Consider the following 23,159-nt stretch of genomic DNA (forward strand, 5'->3'; position numbering starts at 1 on the left):
ATGTCATTTGATCTCATCCCTATCTGTGCTGCACCTTACACAGCTTAGAGCACAAACTGCCAGCCTCCATCCACAAGGGTGTACAACACAACATCATCTACAGCCATTGTGCTTTCACATGCCAACCTCTTTTGGTTTCTTGCTCAGCACATAAAAATACAGAGGAAGAGCAGGGAATACGGTGGGAAAGCGAAAACACCTCTGGCATTTTTAATGCTGGGGAAAGAATCATGTTTTTGGGGGTGTGGGGAGGGGGGGATCCCCTTATGGTTACTGTAAACTCAGGCTAGAGGGCTGTTCATTCATGGAGGGAATTTGGATGGATAAGCCCCTGCTGTCAGCAGAAATGGTGACTGGTGGAGTTTACATGGCTCGGTGCCGTATTTTAGCTGTGGGCCATGCAGCGGCAGAAGCAACAGAGAGTCTTTAAAAGTTAGGTTCTCCAGCCACAGGCCACTGATATAAGAGGTAAAGGGGAATTCATGTAATAGCCACTGGTGGAAACAACCTGGGATGTCCACAATGTTCCCTATTAAATGGGATTGTTTATGCCTCTAGGTATCCTAATATAAAATAAAACAATATCATAATGTTGTATTTATAACATAAAGAAGGGAAAGACACTTGCACAAGTAAATACCACTTCTGCAGTCAATGACTGTTCGAATATAGGAGGGAATTGGAAAAGTACATTCTCTACAGCATGTGTGAATTGTATTTGTGATGCCTGGTTCCTTGAAATAACACTCTTTGTGCTCTAATTTAATCTTGTTATGAGACCAGCTAAGACTTGATGGCGCACTGAAGCTTGCATCATAATTAGTAAGTGTAAAGCAATATTTTTTTTTTAACTAATAATTAATTTGCCAAATAATTAATGAAGGAAAACCCTTACTTGTCTGATTTAAAAACATGCATAAAACATTCTGTTTGTGTGTGTGCGTGCGTGTTTGAGCAAATGTGTCCCTCCTCCAACTAAGCCCTGGTCCGGGGGGCAAAAGACTCTCATTACTTCTAATACCTTTTAGCAAATCAAGATGAAACGAAAAGAAATAGAGGAATATGAGGAACATCAGGGTAAACTTTATTAAACTTAATTAAAGTCAACGTCGCTTATTGGGGAGGTTCACGTCCATAACGGTCACTCTCTACAGAGGAGGTTTCACTGCAGCTGCAGAGCAAATGATCTCAAAGGCTTTTTCCCCAGTAATCGCTGGCTAATTTATGCTTTGATGTCATCTGAGTGTAGCATCTTAAGTCTGAGGATGCACTGCATGTGTTTATTCTGTTTATAGGGCCTAAATAATCCCTGCCTCTTTTTACCAACAGACCTTTAACAACAATTAACAAGCATGGACAAGGAGTGCCGCAGACAGATGCATAATGAGGCAGATAAAATGATCCCACTGCGAATTTTCTAGCCCACCCTGCCTACTTTTGCTTGCCAGAAAATCTCAATCAAAAATCATCCTTTGTGTCAGCCACTTTAATTTGTCTGTCCCCTTTGACTCAAAAACACTGTGACATGAATCTGAGAGATGTTCTAAACTGATTAAATCTTGAGAGTTCAGACGGGTCTTACACGCACTGACTCAGTCTGTCAGTGCATTATTAGAGGTGTTTTTTGTAATTAAAATGTTTGATGTATGAGTAATGAAAGTAGAACTAAAACAGTCCTGTACTATTGAAAAGTCTATGAAAAGCTGAAATAATGGATCGGCTAGCATCAATACATGAAAAGAGATGTAAAGTTTCAAAGTGGTCAGTTCATTTCTTATCCAGAAGAATTTCTGAGTTTGCCATGGATAAATTCCTGTTGATATTTCCACCAAGGTTCAGAAGAGGGTTTTAAAATGACAGAGAATAGAGAGACGTCCAAAAAGTTAATATTAATCTGGCAAACGAACCAACTGTGGTCTTAATGTATCTTCACAGTATGTGAAACTATCTCTGGAATCCATCTTTCCAATGAGTCAATTTGTGAAATTTCTGACCTGCTAAATGTGACTGGGTCAATGTCAAGTAATGTTGACATGAAGTAGAAATGTCAGCTCAGTAGGGAAGTGGTAGGTCATGCAAGCCCACAGAACAGCACCAACAAGTACTTAAGCACATAAAAATCGTTCGTCCTCCTGACTGGCAGTTTATGCTGTAGGTGTACACTGTAATTTTCAAGTAAAAGTTGTCAAAGAATAAACAATTTGTTGCTTATTGCATCCTCTGGTCATTAAATTGAGCCACAGGGAGCCAGTAAAGAGCAGAGAAACAGACCTCTTTCACCTTCTTCCTCCACATCTTATTCAAGTGTAGACACTACGGGGGGGCCTGGGTTTGATAACCTTCTCTTAACACTGTGGGGACCCACTGAGCAGGAGTTATCCCTGCAATATTCATTCTGGGAAATGGTCATTTGGGTCTCAAGACACTGTTTTACAACTGCTGTTTTTGGAGGAGGTGATAGGGAGCATCTGTGCACAATCTCATGACAACGAAGAGAAAATGAGAGACAAATGGAGTTTAAACAGTCTCTTCTCTAAAGCCCGTCACTAGCCATTTAAAGCCTTATAAGGGGCCTTTATTTGGTCCTAAATTCTTCAGCTGCCAGGAGTTAATTAGCCATTAGTGGATCGTAGCTAACACTTATCTAGCATAACCTTCACAAGCACAATCATGATAATACGGTCAACGGAAAACAAGCTGTAACTGCTTGCCCCAAGAGTTTCCTGGCAGTTATGCTTACAGGAATTGCTCTTGTTGTTGCACTATCATGTACCCACTTTTACCCTTGCTGTTGCCTCTCAACTGAAATTTGCATTGCAGGGAAGTAAAGCTGTTTGGTTAAGCTGGCTTCGTCGATAGTCCCAACAACCCTGTCTGTTCACTCCTGCTCATTCTCACAACAGGTATGGAAGAAAGTAAGGAGTGGAATAGAGATGGGCAGTATGCTTTCACTTAGCTGTGTGTGTGTGCCAAAGAATGGAGAGTTTTTCTAAAGCACAAGTTTAAAGATCCCAGCCAAGTTTACTTTGCACCGTCCACCCGGGTAAGGAGGGGTCCTGGGGGCACAAATGGAGGAGATGAGGTGGAGCTGGTCTGAGGCACATGAAGGGGATCAACACTAACCCCGGAGGACAGGCCAGTTACACAGCTAGGAAAGAGGCCAGCCGTTCTACATCCCTCGTGGTTTCCCTTGCAGGTCAGTTCCAAGGACCCTGCATGTTCACCGTAGTTTGCTAGTCACCTCCCACCCCCCCACTCCACACCATACTGTGCCCCGCACTGCTCAGCTCTAGTCGTGGCCGGGCAGGCAGGCAGGCGGATGGACATCCCTTAACAGGCAGCATCGGCGGCACTGGGGCTGCTAGCCTGTAATTAGCTCGGACAGCTCAGGCTTGGAGAGAGGCAGCCGGGCTATATCATAATGAGCTCAGCTGGGATTAGGAGGACAGGGCAGGGGGGTGAGCAGAGGGGAAAGCAGTAGAGGGGGTGGGGGGCAAGTACCAGAATTCTGGCCTCAGCCTACTGCAGCATCACAGAGGGCCAGAGGGAGGCAACTGGGAAGACAAGCAGGAAGAGGGGAGGAGGACGGCACAGAGGCATAGGATAGAGGAGGGGAGAGGTGAGGAGAGGTGAAGGCTAGGGGAGATAGGGGAGAGACTGTGGCTTTAGGCCAAGCTTTGTGTAGCATCATAGAGGGCATGTCTTAGTGGTACGGTTACAGGGGTTTCTCCAGATCAAACAAGACAATGGCTGTACTACACCCAGAGACAGACTAAAAGATGTAGACAGGAGGACAGAAAGACAGCCAGTAAGAGGGTGAAAAAAAAAACAAGTAACAAAGAAAAGAAATGAAAAGCACCTGCAGAAACATCATACTGTAATTAAAACAGTCACTAAACCATAGGTCAACATTTGAGCTAGTAACACAACCACAGCTTACAGACTATAAGTATGTAAAGTATCTTATTGACACTTGCTTAAGAACATTATCAACAAGACTACAATTTGGCATAAATGTTCCATTAAAAATGCAATTATTTCACAAAGACACAGCCAGGGATTCTGATAATGTGATTTTACTTCCTGCACTTTTATGTGTGAATTTTTGGGCAGCCAATTTTACAAATGAGCACAGAGTCTAATGATCTTGCTTTGGCCCCTGCTGGCTGGTAATGATGTGGAGGGCTAGGTGGATGCTGTGAAGTTGGGAAGGGCACACTCAAATTTTAACACCCACAAACAAGAAGGGACAGTGGGAGTGTGTGAGTACACGTGCGAGAGAGAGAAAGACAGTTTTAAACAAATGTTTGTATGCATGTTTAAATGCCCAGTGTGGGTATTATCTAGCTGTGCACCTGGCAACTTTGACAGCAGGTGACTTACTTTTCAAAGGAGAGTCTCCTGTTGAGGTTTTTCAAGTAGGCCAGCTCATTCCACACTGCGTCACTGTTCTCTTGTCTTAGCTGCCGTGGCTCTGCACGCTGCATTCTTCCGCCTGGCCTAGACAGACACACACACGCATACGACAACGCATAAGACAAAAGTGCAAATATAGAGGCAAATCAAAGTCCCACATATAAATTGAACAGGTAGCCTCACTTATGGCAAACACACACATACACACATGGAAAGCACACTTTAACACGGGAAAATGGTTGATACTGTACATTACCTTGCCTTCTCTGTCCAGTTCACATGGGGAAATGAGGCCCCTTAGTCTCACTCTGTGTCTGTTATTCAGCCATCTTTAGCAGTATTCAAATGAGCAGCCTTGACTTTGACATTTCAGTGGCAAATCATGTACACACGTATGCATGTTTGTTAAAGCCCAGGGCACTGCCCGTGTGGCAGGGCAGTGGAGCATTCCCTGTGTGCCATGCAAATGTAAATAATGGCAAAAACACACTCGCAAACGAGGTCATTCAAATGTCTACACCTCACTTATGAATACTTAATGACACTTTGTGCTCAGTTGCTGCCCCCTCTATTGAACTTCCCCTTCAACTCAGACACACATACGCACCATCCCTACTGACCCCCCCCGCATCCCTACGCACTACCTAACTCATCAATCAGTCTTAGCCCAACACATTCAATTCCAATTAGCCTTTCATTTGCAAACTAAAACGCTTTTAGTGAGAAATCCAGAGATTGCAAAAGTAGTGGATGAGAAGAGAATACAATTTTTCTCACACACACACACACACACACAGACACACAGACACACAGACACACAGACACACACACACACACACACACAGTTTCTCATTTTCACTCAATCAATGAGGTAGAGGTGTGGAAATGGATTGTGAGGGTCACTGCTATTGTGTAGGGCTCCTTTTCCCGTGGTCATTATTGGCTATGTAGACGCCGCCACGCTACGCTAATACTAGTTAAACCCTGGTGCCTGGGAGTTGGAGGCTACTGAGGAACGGCAAATGTTTTCATTTAATACTGCTAATGCCCCTGTGAGCAATTTGGAGCCCTTGAACTTCTTCGTAGTGTATGTATGTGGGAGTGTGTGTGTGTGTGCAATCTGTGGGCTTGGGTTGGTCTCCCAGAGTGCAAAGCTACTTAACGGATAATCTCACTGTATAGTCACAGAGATTGATACATTTTCACTTCTACGGCAAGCACACAGTGAGTTCAGTCTGAACTATCTTAGCACTGCCTAGAGCTGTAAAAGTACCTGATAATTTACCCACAGCTCTGCTTTAATTCTCTCTGTGTGATTTTTAGGTATGTAGTGTATCAACTGCATTTCTTATGAAAGGTGTATGAAGCTTTATTAAGTCACGGTAAAGCTTTATACATTTTAATTTGTTTACAGTGGGCTTAAAAGCTGTTGAACATGGAGCCAAGAGAGAGCTATCTTCTTCAGGCCTCAGTGCTTCCTTCCCTGTGGTATCTGAGTTTCCATTATTAAGCAGGAGGAAATAGAAAGAACTTTTCCACGCCGCTGCGGCTAATTGCTCTGATTCAGGGGGAATCTGTTTATGGGCGCAACTTTGATCAGAGTACGGATGCTTTAATAACCTTTAATTTTATTTGCTCACCCCCATCATCCCCAGTCTGATTAAAAAACTTTTTCCCTTCTCTAATATAAATAAGAAGTTGGCTTTTTTCCCCTTCTCCTTCATGCCATTTTGGGAAAATATGGTGGTAATGGTGAATGGCAGGGTAGTTTCACTGGGACTGGCCAACTGTGCACCGCCTGCATGCTGATGAGCCAATGGAACCTTTGTCTGCTTTGTGATTGGCTGGTAGTTCTATCTTGGGCGGAATTCATTATCACAAACACGGGTGACGTCACGCAGCAGCTGGCCATACAGCAACCAATTGTCTGATTCAATACCTTACTCTGCTGATGAGAGGTGAAGACTGATATATGTAAACTGAAATGTGGGTGCTAACGAAGAATGATGTTGTTAGTTTTATATATATATATATATATATATATATATATATATATATATATATATATATATATATATAAATAAATAAAGAATGATAAAACACACACACACATATATATATACAGGCATGTGTGTAGCAGGTAAGGAGGGGAACGTATACTGTCTTATTGTTTTGTCCTGCACACAGAGGGGGAACAAAAGCGACCCCCCGCATCTTTCCAAAAAGGCAACAACACAGCATGGAAGCTACAGGGAAATCCCTAACAAGCTCGAAATGCAATGAGACTCGACGCCTATCCCCACTGACTTGTTAGGGCCCTGATTTCCCAGCACTAATGGGAGTATTTAAGTCATTTTCTATTGTCTCTCATTCAGGCTGGCATTACCCCAGTGGGTTTAACAGCTATTTAAGGATGGGGCTTAATGCCAAATGAATGCCAGGATCATAACATTGAGTGACTGGCTGGTGCCATGGAGGGCTCTGACTGAAAAGGGCAAAGCTGCCTATTGCATCAATTTCATGTCAAATCACTCATGAAATACAGATACGCTGACACTGAGACAACAAATTCTTGCTCTAGGTCTTCTTAGCTCTTAACCACAGCCCGGTTGGTCTTATTATAGAAACACGCTTGTTTTCTTCTCACAAAAATCAAGGTTTTCTTGCAGTCTTTGACAGAAGTACACTAACATTTCTTTGATAACCTGCTAAAATGTATAACAGAGGCACAACTGGTGTTGACTCTGAGAGTTTTCTCTCTCTACAGCTCTCTGTCTTTGTTCCCACTGTCTCAGACACATGCTGTTGAGCCGCACTGAGCTGACATGAGCCGAGTCGAGCCTAGCGCTGAACACACTCTCACACTCACTCCACTTTCACACGGGCTCACATTGCACTGCTGTTTTCTTTAATTAACCCTGAGAGAAAACAGCTGACGGGGTCAACACTTTGCTCCCGCGTGGCCACCAAACATATGCACCTTTAGCTACATTTTAAAATGGCCTCAAAGAAGCTGTTGGAGAAATGAAGCAGAGGCAGAAAAAGTGGGAAAAGACTGGGGGAGACAATGGAAAGAACAAGACCCTTGTATTAATGACATTTTCCAGCACATTTCGGATTTGTGTAAAAATCCTGTGGTTTTTTGGTGAAGATAACAGGTCGAAGCAGGAAACGGCCCTCCCCCATCCTCCCTCTTCCCTCCTCCCTCCACAGGCCCTCTCAAACACCTTGCACCCCAGGACCAGACACCTCCAGCCTCTGGTTCTCACATCCTAATGAACGCTAGGGGAGAAGAGACGCAGAAGCGAGCGCACACTTGGCACAAAACGGCCCAAATTGACTGGGCTTAAAACCTCTGAGCTTTTCAAAGGCAAAGAGAGGAATTTCACCCATTTTCCCAAATCCAGCACTCGGGTCTTGTCAGGCAACATGTGGGGAGCAATGAGGCCCTAAGACTATTTGTGAGCGGTTTCAGAGGGTTGTAGCATTTCACAAGGGCTTTTAACATAAGTCAAGGTAAGTTATGTGCTTTGAAATGTCTCTTACTCACTGCTGTGCGGAGGAACTGGAAGTTATCCAAGTTACTTTATGTATGCAGAAGGTCATGTGGGGCTTCAAGAATCTACTGTGTGTAAACCAACAGGCCCTGTGCATTGTAGTGTCATATCTTCCCAGTGTGTTGTGTGACAAGAGGTTGTTGCTAAACATTAAATTATATACTCACAATCCATTTGATTTTTCCATTTCTTTCAGCTGGTCTCTGACGGTCTTGTAGTTGGTCTGAATCAGACACAGACGTTCACGGCGTTTATCATGAGCCCTCCTCAGCTCTTCATTCTCCTCTATCTGTAAGGCACAATGACAACATTTGTTTTTTTTTTTTCTTCCAAAAGCTGTAAATGTCAAATGAAACATAACTTAAATGAAGAAGCAAGCCAGCTTCACGTAGACTAGCACAGCAGTGTGGCAGTAAAAGTGAGAAAGGCCCCTCATTGTCTACATTTTTAAACTGGTCTACAGCTGGAACACCTTTGCCTGACAGAAACCAGCAGGTTCAGATTCTTTTCTTCCTTCTCCTCTCTCCGTGACAAGTGCTTCCACTCTCACTAGGCTACTGACACATCATTAAAGGACGACATTAACATGACGAGTCAATGGGGCCACAGAACACCAAGCAGGCATACACACAAGTGCGCACAACGCATACGCACACTGTAACCAGCAAAGAAACTCACTCACTGGAGTTACCAACTGATGACCAGCACATGTTGTGTTGGAGGGGCTTGTAGCAGTGGGTTTGTTGCTGACACTGTTGTTGACAGCTATTAAAACACAGCAAGATTGGGCTCCTGCTTTAAAGAAGGAGTAAGAGAAGACAACATATAGATTTTTCTTGTCAGGGGCGCCCCTCCTCCCCATCACACTGACCTTAACAGCGAGGGCGATGGAGAAAACACTTTCAACAGGCAGGACAAACAGAGGTGGAAAGAGAGCAAAGGAAGAGAGAGAGAGGCAGTTGATGAAAACAAAGGAAAGAGAAAGAGAGAGAACAGAGAAATTAGAAAGATAAGAAAGAGAAAGAGCGAAGCAAAAGGGAAAGTGAAAGGAAGAGCGCAGGACAGGTTTCTGCTTGAGTGGCCAGGGCTAGGGAGAGTTGTCGAGCGCTTTCTGAAGGGAAGGAGCTTGTTTACTGCTGATATGACACGGCTGCCCTGCAGAGAGGGAAATGCGAGCCCTCAGCCCTGTTATTATTAACAAGGACAAAGAGAACAGAGACAGCACACAAACATGCACCGGACACACAAGGGGTGTGCGCACACACGATACACATTCACACTGCCAATGTGACAAGTATGGATGTTCCCTAGTGCGGATTATTCACCGAGGACATCTGCAAGACATCCTCAGCCCCTTCCAGCAGCCCCCAACCTCTGAAAAACAAGGCTCTAATGAAAGGGGCCAGACCAGGGCAGTGTTAACTGGTGGAACTAGGAGCTGGGGGAGGACACAGAAGAGTTGAGGCTGACTGATGGAGGGGCTGGATGGAGCAAGTGGCAGGGCATTAGCCACATCATGGCTTCCCAGGCTCCTTATAGAGCTTCCCCTGGGCAGCTCAGCTCTGGTCATCAGGCCACAGACCCTTGCCCACAGATCAATACACTCCCTTACTCAGCCAGCATACACATCTTTGGACGTCCTCAAGCTGAAAAATAATTACACAGCAACAGCTACTGTTTACTTGAAAGTGTGCGGAAGGGGGGGCAAAAAAAGAGGCCATTATTATGAGAATTGTTTGTTTGTCTGTTGCCGTTAGCTGCTAAGGTCAACGTGTCAATGGTACTGGCTGGCGTACCCAATTTAAAAGGCATTCTACTGGAAAGAATTGGATTGGATCAACTGGAGAACAGCGGACTGGACAGAGTGAAATACTGTACTGTAAGAGGCTCGAGGTGAGGTCTCAACCGCAGCTGATGGAGGGCATGTTGCTCAATGCCAGATCCAAGCAAAGGACATAACCACTAAATCATACTCTGAACTAATGCCCTCATTAATGTGGTTAGAGATGTGAGTTGGCAATCACGGTTTTTCTTTGAATACCTTTGCTAAATGCCCCTCAACTGGCAGACATGCAAATGGCACCATTAACTAAGACAGTCATGCGTGTCATCTGAATCTACGTTGAGTATTACCATCTGACTAGGTGTCTGCCACTGATGTAACTCAGACACTTCAGATCTGACAAGAAAATGATGCCTAATGTGTTCATGGGACTGTGTTCAAAGGAAGATGACCTCTGCATAATCACTCCCTCACTGGTTAGTCTAAAATATGGAAAGGATGAAGACAGGCAACAAGCTTTAGGGGAAAGTCCAAATAAATAAGGATAATGGCAGTGAAAAATATGCAATGCTGACACAATAAAAGAGAGAAAGTCAGATTTGGAGACCTTAAAAGAAATGTCAGGCAGAGGTAAAAATTAAGTGTATTTAGATTGTAGTGAATTTGAGAGAGAGAAAAAGAAAAAAGACACGGGACTTAAGAATAGGGAGAAAGACGTCATAGAGCATGTGAAGGTTAAAAGACCAATAAAGCTGATTCGTTTAAGGGAAAAAACCCTGCTGCATCCATTTTCACCAGAGCAGCTCCTCTCCTGCTGCTTCACTGCCTACGCACACTCTGTTTGTGTGTGCACACATTCATATGTGTGTGTGTGTGTGTGTCTGTGAAAGTGAAAGACACTGTAAAAGAAGGTCATGGAGGAGGCAGTGGCAGCAGTAGTGCAATTGAACCCTTTGGAGACCGTGCCTGTTACAGTGCTGCAGACCTTCCTACAACCCAGCAGCTGATAGCAGCAATCATATGAGAGATAGTGGCCACAGCAACAAGCAGCTCCATTAGGCCTCTAGTGCTCCCAGCTATCAGCTGGACACCACTAAGCCATTCAGCAAACTATACCTTTAAGTACTTCAAATTCACTGGCAGTCAACAGCCACTGGCATGTGTAGTAAAACGGAGACAGAAAAGGCAAAGAAGGTGATGTGCGTTGCAGGAAATAAAAGACATAAACAATAAAGAGGAGCGGGGGATAAACAGATGAATGTAGACAAAGGAGAAGGAGGGGATGTGATGTGAATTAATCTATTTTAGTTAGTGGTTACCTTCAATTGCAGCAGCTCCTCAAGGTCTCGAATCCTCTGTTCCGCTCCTCTTTCCCTCCCACTACCCGACTCGACACTGCTGGCTGGGGACAGAGACCTGGACCGCTGCACAGGTGCACCCTGGGACAGGTAAGCAAAGAAGCACTCAGGTGAGAACTTGAGCACACATCACCTAAATAGACAGGCACAAATCCATGCAACAATTAACATCTGTAGAAACACTGAGTGAATGCCAATAATGGAATTATCCATGTTCATTCCATTTTCCCCTCAGCTTGAGGAAAACATGCACATAGTCTTCTTCAGTACACACATATGCACATTCAAACAAACATGCTACCAGAGGAGTAAAGCAAGCTGGAGCAGCAGTCCACACAAGCTGAAGGGAAGAGGTTTGTGTGTGTGTGTGTGTGTTTGGAAGCGGGAGTTGCAAGCTGAGAGCGGCAAAGGTTTCTCCCTGCGACTGGCTAATGAGTATGTTCATTTCCATTTACATTGTTTCTTTGACAATAATGATGTCCCATTAGGGGAGACTAAAGGGGCTATAGATTCCAGAATGTGCTGGGCTTCATTACAAGAGGTGGGCAGGGAGGCCGCTCTAATTGCTCTACTAGGGGCCTCCAGGTTACACTTGATAGGACAACTGGAAGAGCCGCCGATTAGGAGGGGGGTGCAGTTTGCTAGCCAGCCTCTTCTGTTGAAATAAATAAAGAACTGGAGAATTGCTGGGGCTGCGCTGCAGAAAAGCAGTGGGAACAATATGCTAGTGGAATATGAATATGAGAGGATAGGAGGCCCCCTGCAGTGCCAGGCAGGGCTGACCAGATGGCAGGCTAAAATATGCAATGTGACTAAACGCACAACAGTCCTTGGGCAGAAGTGGATGAGGAGTACAGCGAGAGGAGGGGTGGTGGAGTGAGGAAGTTCATGATAGGATAGTGGATCAATAAGCCTCCTCTGTCAAAACTGTTCTGATAGCTGTTACAAGCTTTTGTAGCCCATTAAAATTATAAAACTAAAGATGTCAGTGCTGGCTCGTTTGGTAACACCTGTGGCTACCAGAGGTAGTGGCAAGTGTGTTTTAATAATACAGGTCCCTGTTTTGATTTCAAAATGTCTCACTGGCAGCAAACATGTCTTGAGGGCCTAGGGTGTCAGAAATGCAACAGTACAAGAGCAACTTAGAGAGTTTGTTCAAAGTGCAGCCAAAGTTGTGTAAGGCTAAAGAAGACATTAAAAAATGATTTCTGACACAATAATACTAAACTCAAGATCAAAAGTTGTCATGAAACAATGACATGGAAAGCAGCCGGACAACTGCTGAATCCTGGCACAGGAACTTCACCAGTAACCGTGAAAAGAGTCAGCTGCAAAAAGCAAATACTGCACATCAATCACAGAAAAAGCGTTTCAAAAACATCACTAAAATATTATTATATATTATACATATTAAGAAAAAATAGTTAAAAACTTCAAGCGAACATTAATATCCCTAGACTAGTGAAAACATGCTAAATTTATCACTACAACATACATGTTTGTAAAATCGTTTATGACAAAAATTTAGATGCATGCAAGTGTGTTTGGGAATGTGCCCTGGGGCTACTGTTGACTCCAGTGGCCTGGTGTGCCCGGTTCTGCTATCACGCCTGCATGGGTGCCAACCATGTGTTCTAACTCAGTCTTAATGACTCTATGTAACTAATTAGCAGATTGATCTGCATATTCCTGATGTGTGGCTGGCCAACTGGCTTAGCTTGCATGTACAAGGGGGAAGCACAGGGGCCAAAAGGGGAATCCAAATCAACCAAATCAAACGCCTAGGATTAAAAGTAAAGATGACCAACTATGAAGTATGACTTATTGAGGATTAAGTCTAAACAGCTTCGCAGGTAGAAATACATCCTGGGGATAATTTATTCAATAATGAGCTGAATATTCTATCATGATCCCTCTGTATGTGAGAATTAGAGTAGAGAAATTACATTGGGTACAGAGGAAGATGACACAGTGACACTGACAAATGACTGAGATTTGCTGCAGATGTTCTCTCTGGTCCAGTTGCACGCCTGTCTGCTGCAGGTCCAGAAGACACATGAATGCCTTCTGTTTATGTGGGAAGCTCTATGTTGTGACATTGTTGTTAATGTTCCACAAGACAGGCCTAAAAGATAAAAAGCAGAAGAAAGATGTGCCCGCTGTCTACCTCAGCTCGGCAGCTGGTTGGCGGCCATGACCTGACCTGCGCATAGCACCCTGTAATGGCTCTGTAAACATGAGAGTGCAATGCAGATGGAGGGGCGGAGGGCATATAGTAAGAGGGAAATGAGGAGAGAGGCCGGTATCTAAACAGAGTCTGTCTTCAAGCAAGAGTAAAACTCTTATTTACTGAGGGGTCAGTGTCACTGGCTGTGGAGCAAAGAAGAAACATTTCATCGACTGCTTCCCTCCTCCTTTCACCTCTCCTCCACCCTCTCTCTCTCCATCTCCCAGAGAGAGGGGTCACTGTCATCAATGGGCTCCTTTATGATTGCAGCAGCGTTATGTGTGTGTCTGGAGCTCTCAAAGCTGAACTTGTTCAGGTTCCCGGATGAATAGGAAAGTTGTACACATGTACACATGCACAGGACAAGACACATACATACTATAGATAGATGGAAACTTACGCTGACATGCAAACACATGGGTGCATCCATAAACACAAAGCAAATGTACAACAAATTTATCACACACAGACAAAAAATTTATTAAAAGCAGCATAAAAATTCTAAAGACCAAGAGACACTGCAAACCAACAGACTAATATAAGCGCCAGTGACCTGAGAACTGAATGTTGTGGGTAAACAACATGGTGTGGAATAGTTCTTACAAGGAAGCAAGCTCACAAACAAAATGCTTTGAAAAAGTGAAAAGTGCAAACTTTTTGAACAGGGCCACTGAAATAAATCATTTGTTAAATAAATATTTGGCAAAACTCCAAATGGCTGGCAATAGAACTGATATTTATAAACTTAACTTTTGTTAATCATTTATCAGTTGATTCACTTATATACATTCTTTCAGATCAGGCTTCCCAGTTCCAAGTGAACTTTCTTCACTCAAATACAGGGACACATACCTCTATTTCTTTTGGAGACAAAAACAAAGCACCTGCCTTTTACAAAATGGCCAGTGTCAGTTTGACACCTACTGTATGTAGCAAACTGCAAGCAATGTACCACTGTGAACTGCTTGTCGCCTCAGCCAATAATCACATTTCACTTTAGGCACTTGCTGAAAGAGCTGCAAATTGTGTCCTAGGTGGTAACAGTGGGCCGCACAGAAGGCTCATTTCATCAGCTTTTGACCTTGCAGTCTGGTATTATTGTTTAAATGGAGTGAAATGAAGCATACCAGGTTTATGGCTTCCTCGGAGCATCATCATATTTGGATATCAAGCAGCAACAACAACAACTGCTCAAAATGTTTGCATGTTTTTAAAAACAGCAAGGTTTAACTTGATTTAAGAAGTTTATATGATGTTTATAACAATTTTTACAGCTCTTTTGACTCAGCGAGGAGAGAGAGAGATTCAAGTATTGGCTAAAGAGATGAACATGACACTGAGCCACGTGGATGGGGGCTGGCTGAGAGAAGAATGTTAGTTCACTCCTAGCAGCTTTACAGTATAGACATGACGCCTTTGTAGTAGAAAGTGTTCATAATCAAACTGCACTGTGAAACTTTCATTTGATTCAGTTATAAACAATTATAAATTTGAAGCTATTCTACTGTCAATCCTACCCAATTTTTCATTTGAAATTGTGTCATACAAATTCTATTACTGAATAAAAAATATATATATTGATTTCAACAAACATTCACCAAATGCATTTTTTAGTCTAATTGTTCCATGTGAGCAGGATATATTAAAATTTACATTCTGAATAAACCTCTGTGGGGCTCAAATCTTTTTTCATAAATGTTGACGAAGCTGCTGCATTATGATCATGCAGCATTATTAAAATTTGATTTGTAAATGTGTATGTGTATGCAACAGATGTATTTGTGTGTGTGGTCAGGGGCAAAAATAACTACAGCATTACATCAAGTGAGGAACAGGCCTGCCAAAGTGCGACAGAGGTGCCCTTATTTATGGTCTTTTTGCGTCATCTGTGAAATAGCACACCATGCTGAGCCCAAGTAATGAGAAGGAGGAGGGATACGTGTCGTATCAATACAGACTTTTGTCATCATAACTGAGTTTATACTCAGGTATGTAATGGTGCTGAAATGGTTCAAACTTTACTGCAGGTTATCTTAGTTTCACAGACCATTTTGATAGATTCTTCTTGAAAAGGGCAATGCATGCACAATGTGTTAAACACACTGATTTACACTTTTATAAATCCAACTATGATTCATGTTTTAATTCAGCCTAATAAGGTTTCAAAAATGTATTGGGTGAAAAATGCATTACAGTCCCTGATTTAAAGTATCGGCACTAAGATCAAAATTGGCACATTTCTTAATAATTAACAGTAGGTGTATAACAACATACAGATGTGTATGTGTGTGTGTGTCCAGAGGGCAAAGACAGCAGAGCCCCCAGAAAAGGGAGGCACATCAAATGATATCAATACTATTTATTTATTTTGTACAATATAATTACATTACATGTATAAACTGCCAGAAAAAAGGCACTTCCACTGAAGCTATAATGAGGACAGCGGTATAAATCAAACAATGTGTCTCCAGGCCAGCTTTACAGTGAGTGAGGCCATCTAGAAACATGTCCTGCCAAACTTATGAGTGGAATACTGAGAAGATCAAAAGCTTCTTTCTTGTTCATAATGTACTGCTGAAGCGGTAAATTAGCCAGTGCCTGAGCCCAAGGCATGCGTGAAACCAGCAGCACACGCCGGCCTGGTCACAGTAGGAGGGGCATCTGTGTGTGTGTGTGTGCGTTGTGGAGTTCAGGACAAAGGTTGGCAGAAGCAAGGTCTGATAAATCACATGATTCTCAACAGACCATGTCCTTTATATTCCCCCTCTATGGCTTTGATCTGATCTGAGCAAAGTGGTAATGGATAAGTGTGGGCATGTTAGCCCCCACGAGCTGCCTTTGACATAATTGGCGGTAGTGTGTGCTAATCTACCTGCTGTCTTCTGACGGAACTGGTGGATCTGCGTTGAAGGGTCTTGTCCTCTGGCCTGGGATCTGAGCCTCGGGTGGGGGCCTGTTCAGAGTTAGGGCTAGACCTCTGTGCTGCAATATCAGCCTGCTCTGACACCACCTGTAAGAAGAAAAAAACAAAAAGATGTCAGAGTGTGTGTGTCTGTTTGTCAGTGAGAATATAAGAAAGGTAGAAGGAAAAAGAAATAAATGTGTTAAAAAAAATAACATGGATAGTTTAGACAAAATACAATTTTAATTACAAAGTGCGGTTATAATATAGACAAGATAAGTTGTCTAACCTCATCTCACCTCAGTTTTTAATCTGCAGGAAAAGTGACGAGCAAGCGAGCTGCTTTATATACTTTCTATTTTATGATTACAAATTATAATATATACAGGGAGAAATAGGCTGAAAAGGCCAGTTTGATAAGCGTCATTGCATTCTGGTCCCTTGAGATGACCAGAGGTAAACTGGTCATCTCAAGGGACCATAATGCAATGTTGCCAGCTCTGGTGCAACAGAACAAAAAATTTACAGTATTAATATATATATGCTCAGTAGACTGACCTTTGCATCCTAGTCTACCTTACATTTGATGTGTACTTTACATTTGAGCTGAGGTCAACAAACAATTGTGTCATGTGGAAGTGGGACAGTGATGTACCACCTCCAGCGCTGTAGTGTGTATGCTATCATGGCCCATCTATTTATCAGTGTCTATTAGCCAGGGTCTTGCAGCATCTGCACACCTCAGCACACAGCGGGGACTACCAAAACAAACTCAAAAGGGACAAGGATAAAGGAGAGGGCCCACCCACAGAGGAGCAGGCTGTGATGCACACATACTCCCACACATGTTCATTCCTATTACGAAACTGTGCAAGTATTTATTTTCTAATGTCCGTGTCATTTAAATATGAAATTCAATCTTTACACTTCACCACTGCTGTCATAAACAGTTCATATGGCCCTTCAGCATGATGTGCAAAGAAATGGTAGCTTTGAAGTACAAGATGCATTCACGTGCACTCCATAGTCAATGGACATGTACATACATTTTATGTAAAACTAGTTGATGCCTAGGTCCTTTATCTTGATGTTAACACTCACACACATACCTCTTGACTTCATCACCTTACTCTATATCCACACCTAATCCTTAATATAAAGGTGTGAAGCAAAAACAGCCTCACCTGCTGCTTTCAACTGCGTCTCTACTCAACACATCAAATCGAAGGCTTTTGACAAACAGAGGCCTTCGCAACTGTGCCGTACTGGGAGGCCAGGTAGTGAAGAAAACCGCACAGGATGTCATCACCTTTTTTCCAACAAGTCCTGATTGCATTATCAGAAACCTGGCATCTGGGCGTGACCTTGTTAACTGCCAGGGTAATCAACTTTAACCAAAGGGGAGGAGAGGGGATGATAAATTATTAGTGAGGAAGATTTTGTTCATGTTTTATTAAATTGGCCTGTCAAACGGGGTTGGTCAAATTATCTGGGGCCTCGTTTATTGGAGGCCGGCCATATTGGCGCATCTGTTACAATTATTCATAATTTCCAGGCAGTCAGGAGGACGGACTGGATTTTTCGGCATCAGCCACATAAAGCAATTTAGAAATTAACTGATGTGGGAGTGTCTGAGTTTTTTTCCTTACACAATTTCTCTCATCCCCAACCTGATTTTCATCCAGCAAAAAACTGAAAAAAACAAACAGGAAAACTGCTGCTGTAAAGCAGCAAAGATGTAAAAGGGAAAACAAACATAATACAAGCAGCTTAGTGAACGCAACGGGCGGGGAGAGAGCATCAGATTGAGAGAGAAGAAGAGAGCATGCAGGTGCAGTGAGAAAAAGAGCAAGAGATTGGGGGCGAAGCTGAGGGAGGGAAGGAGAAAAAAAGAGAAAAGCCGGTCTTGGTAATTACTGAACACGATTAGGTTCTTGGGGGAACTTGTCTGGCACTCGTGGCCCTCGCTGGTGAGGATGCGGCAGGCAGGACCATATGGAGCGAGGCTTGTGATTGTGCTCCCTGAAGCTCGTGACCCGTCTGCTGCCGAGCCCTTGAGCTGAATGTGAAATGAGACTTGCCAGGCCTAATGTTGTACACATGCACCATTTATGCCACAAAACAAATCTGATCACTGTTAATTATGGAGCAGCTATAATCAGGAGGGGCCCCTGAAACACTCACACAGACACACACACACAGACAGACAGACAGGGAGACAGACACACACACACAGCTAGAAGCAACACAAATACGTACTTACACAATCACATTTATGCACATCTGTGCAGGGACATGATAGTGATTGGATAGGTCTAAGAAGTGAGGACTACAAGGTGCATTCCCCCCAACCAGGCCAAGTGCATTTTGTATTCAAGATGGTGATTCTTCAAAGAATGTGTGTGCATTTATTTATGAGCGTGTGTGTGTGTTAACTGGTAGCGCAGTGAAGAGGGACTTCATAGAAGGACAACGCACAGTGAGTAGGATGTAGGGTACGTGTATGTTTTTGTGTGTGCATACACAGCCCTGAGTCCTCCCACACAGTCTGTTTGACCCGGGTGTATGTGCTTGTGCGAGTGAGTGCATGTATCTGCAGCGGCACATGGCTGTGCTTCATTAATGAGGCGAGCTGTGCTACGCAGAGGTTCTCATCTAATGAGAGCAGTTGAGCTGGTAAAACACACCACTGGAGTCCATGTCATTAGTATGTTTCTGGCCCTGGACATGGCACAGTTCCAAACACACACTGATACACAAACTAATGTTGACAACACTATTTACTAATAACACGCTCGGCATACACAAGATGAGTGGATGTCAAAAATAGCACTGTAAGTCATAAAATATTTATCAGAATTTTTTAACGGAATTTTTGGTCATTTTTAAGTATTATTTGAATTTATAACCTTGACATAATGTTTTCGCATAAGAAGGCTTACTGATTTATCTGAAGGGAAGAGGCACACGTAAATAGTAGTAGCAGGTTGCAATAAATTTTTAACATGCTCTTAGCGAGGTCCTGACAATTGAGCTATAGGAGTGGCACTTCAGATGGAAAACAAACGAAGGTAGCAGTCAGAGTCAAAACAAGACCGCTGTGAAGATAACTCAGAAATATATGACTAATACAAGCTCTTCATCACATTCTCCTGAACATCAGCAGAGAAGACTAAAATTGCCCTGATGAACAGTCGAGGTAAGTATCCTATACAGGCTGCAAGCCATGCTTCTTTTTTCTATTGTAATTTCCTCCATCCTTGTACTGTTCTAACGTCCAATGAAAGCTCATAGACATTGAAAAGTTGAGTTGTATAAAATACACAAAAGACCCTTCTGGCTGACTCCATTCTGTTTGTTTAGCTCTTGGTTGAAAAATTAATTTCCATGTTTCTTTGTAGCATTATGGTTCCATCGTTTTCACTTGATGGTTGCTATTAATGATGATGATGATCAAAAGAAACGCCTCACCTAAGTCAAACGTGACCCGGCAAAACGGTGGGTGTATTTATGCGCACATGTGTTTGTAACTAGCACTTTAATTATACATCTAAAAGTGTTTATATTGGTTAACATAAATAACAAGCCAGAAGCAGATGTTAAAAACCATTGCAACAAGCCAAGGGAAATGCAGCATGTGGGCTTCTATCAATTTATTAAGGGAAAAAGAAAAAAAAAAAAGCTTGGTCCTCTTGGGAGATGTTGCTTTTTTGCTTAAGGTTATAATCATATGAGGGTCTTTTATGTGTTATCGACATTGTGTCTATCATATGCTAAAACCATAACATAAAAGAATAAAAAATGTCAATTTAACACTGTACTGAAAGTGAGATGCTGATGCAAGTGCACAATTCTTAAATTTTTTAAGGAGTGCCATAGTGAGTGGGGTCGCTGGGCCATAATAAAAAGGACACAGTGAGAATGAGTGTATCTAAAAGTGTGAAAAAAGGCCTTCTTCAAAGAAGAGGGAAAGCACTTATTTTTACTTATGACATTAACAATGCCTTTGTCTTCGTAAGCTATGACAATGTGACAGTGAGTCAGAATGAAAAATACAGAGACCTTGAACCTGAAGCTGCTAAATTAAATTTAGTCATCATTAAATCATTAAATTTAGTCAATCATTAAATTCATTACTTACATCTGTGCTTTTCTCACTGTGGCTCCGGCCTTTTGTCAATTAAAAAGTTTCAGTAAACATTTAAAAGACACAAGGGCTTAATTCTCTAAAGTTTGGATGAAACTTTTCTGGAGTGAATGAACATGGTTAATTTTCCCTTTCCAGTGCTGATGAGAGAATAACCAGTGCTTTGAATGACTGCCCACACAATTAACAACTTACCACTCATTTACTGTGGTGAAGGTTCCAGAAAGCCCGAGGTCTGCTATGGATTCTAATGTTGGTCTTTAATCACAGCACAGCTCTGACAGTAGCCAAACACTCGACTACTATAAATACAATGATGCAGTTAGGGGAATAGTTGTAAATGATTAAATGTTCACTCTAGCTAGTTTTAATCTTCCCTGCCTCTAGATTATGATGGTGACCACCCAACCTGGCAGACCAAACCTCCTCAACATGGCAGCTTATCCAGACTGCATCACATGGTGTGTGGGGGTCACCCAGGTGCCTGATGATCGGCTAGACCCTAAAGCTAGCGGATGAGGGCATGAGGCCATTTACTGGCTGACATGGGGATAGCTCACTGTTTTCAGTACAAGCACACAGACAAATACACAGTGCACAACACATCTGAAAACAGAGCACAAGTAGAGTTCAAACAATTAGTCCATTTCTTGACTGACTTATTCTTGAAGTAATTTATCAAGCAAAAACAAGACCCTCTGTCTCCAGCTTCTCCTATATCCTAATTTGAATTCAAAGATGTCACTTTGCACTCCAGCAAATAATGGCAATTTTACAGTACTGTATATACTAACTTATGATTCATGAAAACAATCAACAGGTTAGTCAATAATAAAAACAACCATTAGTCAAGACCTAGGTTCAAGAATAATGTTCTTTGTATGTGCCTCAGTATCCAAAAAACAAAGCATTATTCATATCAACCGACAGCAAGGAAGAACAATTTGGCTCCACCAGACATTGTTCATATATGTTTAAGCCTTTGTAAAGTATTGTTAAGCTTCCTGTAAAGAGTTAACTTGGCATGAGACAGGAGAGAACAGACAGTCAATCTTGGTGCACAGCATGGAAGTATAACACACAATGGGTGTTATTCCTCTCACCCACCCTCCGCCTTTATGCCCCCCACTCCCCCCGAAAACCACCACGGGAGGGGTGTTCAAAGCCGTCGCTCTGGTCTATATTCAAATGAGCACTGCGTCTCCCCCCCTGTGCTCCCGTAGTGATCAGCACTTTGATCACCTCCAATGGTAACTTCCACCAAAACATTTAAAATTAAAATCAAATCTGCTTTAACAACCTGAGCATTAGAATTTAACAGGTGTTCGGGAGGAAGTTGTTACAGAATTTGCGATTATGCGCTCGGATACACACACCTTTAGTCAAACACCCACCCATGCAGACACACACGTACACACATACGCACAACCTGTCAGTGAAATTACAGAGTGGGAAACAGAAAGCTCTCCTGACTGAACGCTATACCTTGGGATAGCTGATCGGTTCACTTTGATGTTAAAGAAAGTAAAAAGTTAAATAAACAAATCAGCCAGACAGCAGCTACATGTGTTCAGTAAACAAAAGTTAACATTAATTCTTGCACAGGTTATATACATGATATCTTTGTAATTACTTCTCAAGGCTGAAAATGTGTGATGCTCTTTTATTCTGACCTGGCTGGGGAAGAGAGAAAAGGTAGAGTGCATATTTGGCGCGGTAAAAACAAACACACGCACACATACATACACTACATACATGAATGTATATACGCACGCATGCCCACACTACACACACAGCACTAACTGCATCTTCTCTAAATGTAGTATTAATTACTGGGGGAACACTGCAGTACTGTATTTAATTACTGACTAAATGATCCATTTATACTTCACCGCTGGTTAAATTAACAGGGTTAAGTGAGACAGGGCGATTGTAACTCACTTAACATTTGAGCTGATATCTTTTAGCTTCCACAGTCTGGGGACAGCCCTGTCAGAAATTATCAACCAATCAAATTAAACAATTACAGTCTGTGGAGGCACTGAAATTACTCAACTGCTGCAAAAATATTATCTTCAGCTACAGAGTTGTTTTATCTGCAGTAGGACGCAGTATAAAGTGTGAGAGTAAACAGACTGAGAGGCTCATTATAACGACAAATGCAGTGCCCTACAGTGTTGATGGAATGAGGCTGTGTGGCTCCAGAGTACAAGATTTAGATACCTGTTACTATTTGCAACCAAGTCTTTGACACTGTGTGGTCCAAGAAACACCTATCACCATGTTATTAGGAGTTATTAAAGGACACTTAAATTGTGGCTGTACCGTTAAATTTATAATACATCCTCTATTGCCTTGGGGTGACAGTTCAAAGGTAGTGAGCTAAAGTCAAACCCCTGCTGACTGACAGATGTAGCTGTAACTCCAACATCATCTTCGAGAAAATGATTGGGCTCCAATTAAATCACCTCTCTCCACCTCTTATCTGCCTTATCTGCTATGTGACCGGAGTGAGTTAAAAGGACTTCCAGGTACTTGGGTGGGAGGAGAGAAAGAAGATAGATAAAGTAAGTAAGTCAGAGAGTGCATGTGTGCCCTGGACTGAGAACGAGAGAAGATCAGATAGCTGACATGAAAGACACTGGTGCTAAGAGAGACGGATAGATCAAGGGTGAACTAGACTGATATCAAGAGTGTTTCTCAGTTAAAGACCACCACCACAGGCCATGCTGGGGCTTATCAGTTACTGCTGTGCCTACTAATCCACCT

General features: G+C 42.6%; 1 protein-coding gene across 2 annotated transcripts in view; it reads right to left on the bottom strand.

Moving 5' to 3' along the window:
- Positions 1 to 23,159, bottom strand: part of cntln (centlein, centrosomal protein) — a 78,604-nt gene that overhangs the window by 40,973 nt on the left and 14,472 nt on the right. For both annotated transcript variants that reach the window (XR_005893920.1, XM_041035155.1), the window contains exons 10-13: positions 16,214 to 16,351; positions 11,076 to 11,195; positions 8,141 to 8,262; positions 4,384 to 4,500 (exon numbers count right to left, since the gene is read on the bottom strand). Coding sequence is in view for 1 of the 2 variants with exons in the window: in XM_041035155.1 (XP_040891089.1) it covers positions 4,384 to 4,500; positions 8,141 to 8,262; positions 11,076 to 11,195; positions 16,214 to 16,351 (497 nt within the window). In the remaining variant the exon portion in view is untranslated. The remainder of the gene's footprint in view (positions 1 to 4,383; positions 4,501 to 8,140; positions 8,263 to 11,075; positions 11,196 to 16,213; positions 16,352 to 23,159) is intronic.

This window comes from Toxotes jaculatrix, chromosome 4 (assembly GCF_017976425.1).
Source record: "Toxotes jaculatrix isolate fToxJac2 chromosome 4, fToxJac2.pri, whole genome shotgun sequence".
In the NCBI taxonomy this organism is placed as follows: domain Eukaryota; kingdom Metazoa; phylum Chordata; class Actinopteri; family Toxotidae; genus Toxotes; species Toxotes jaculatrix.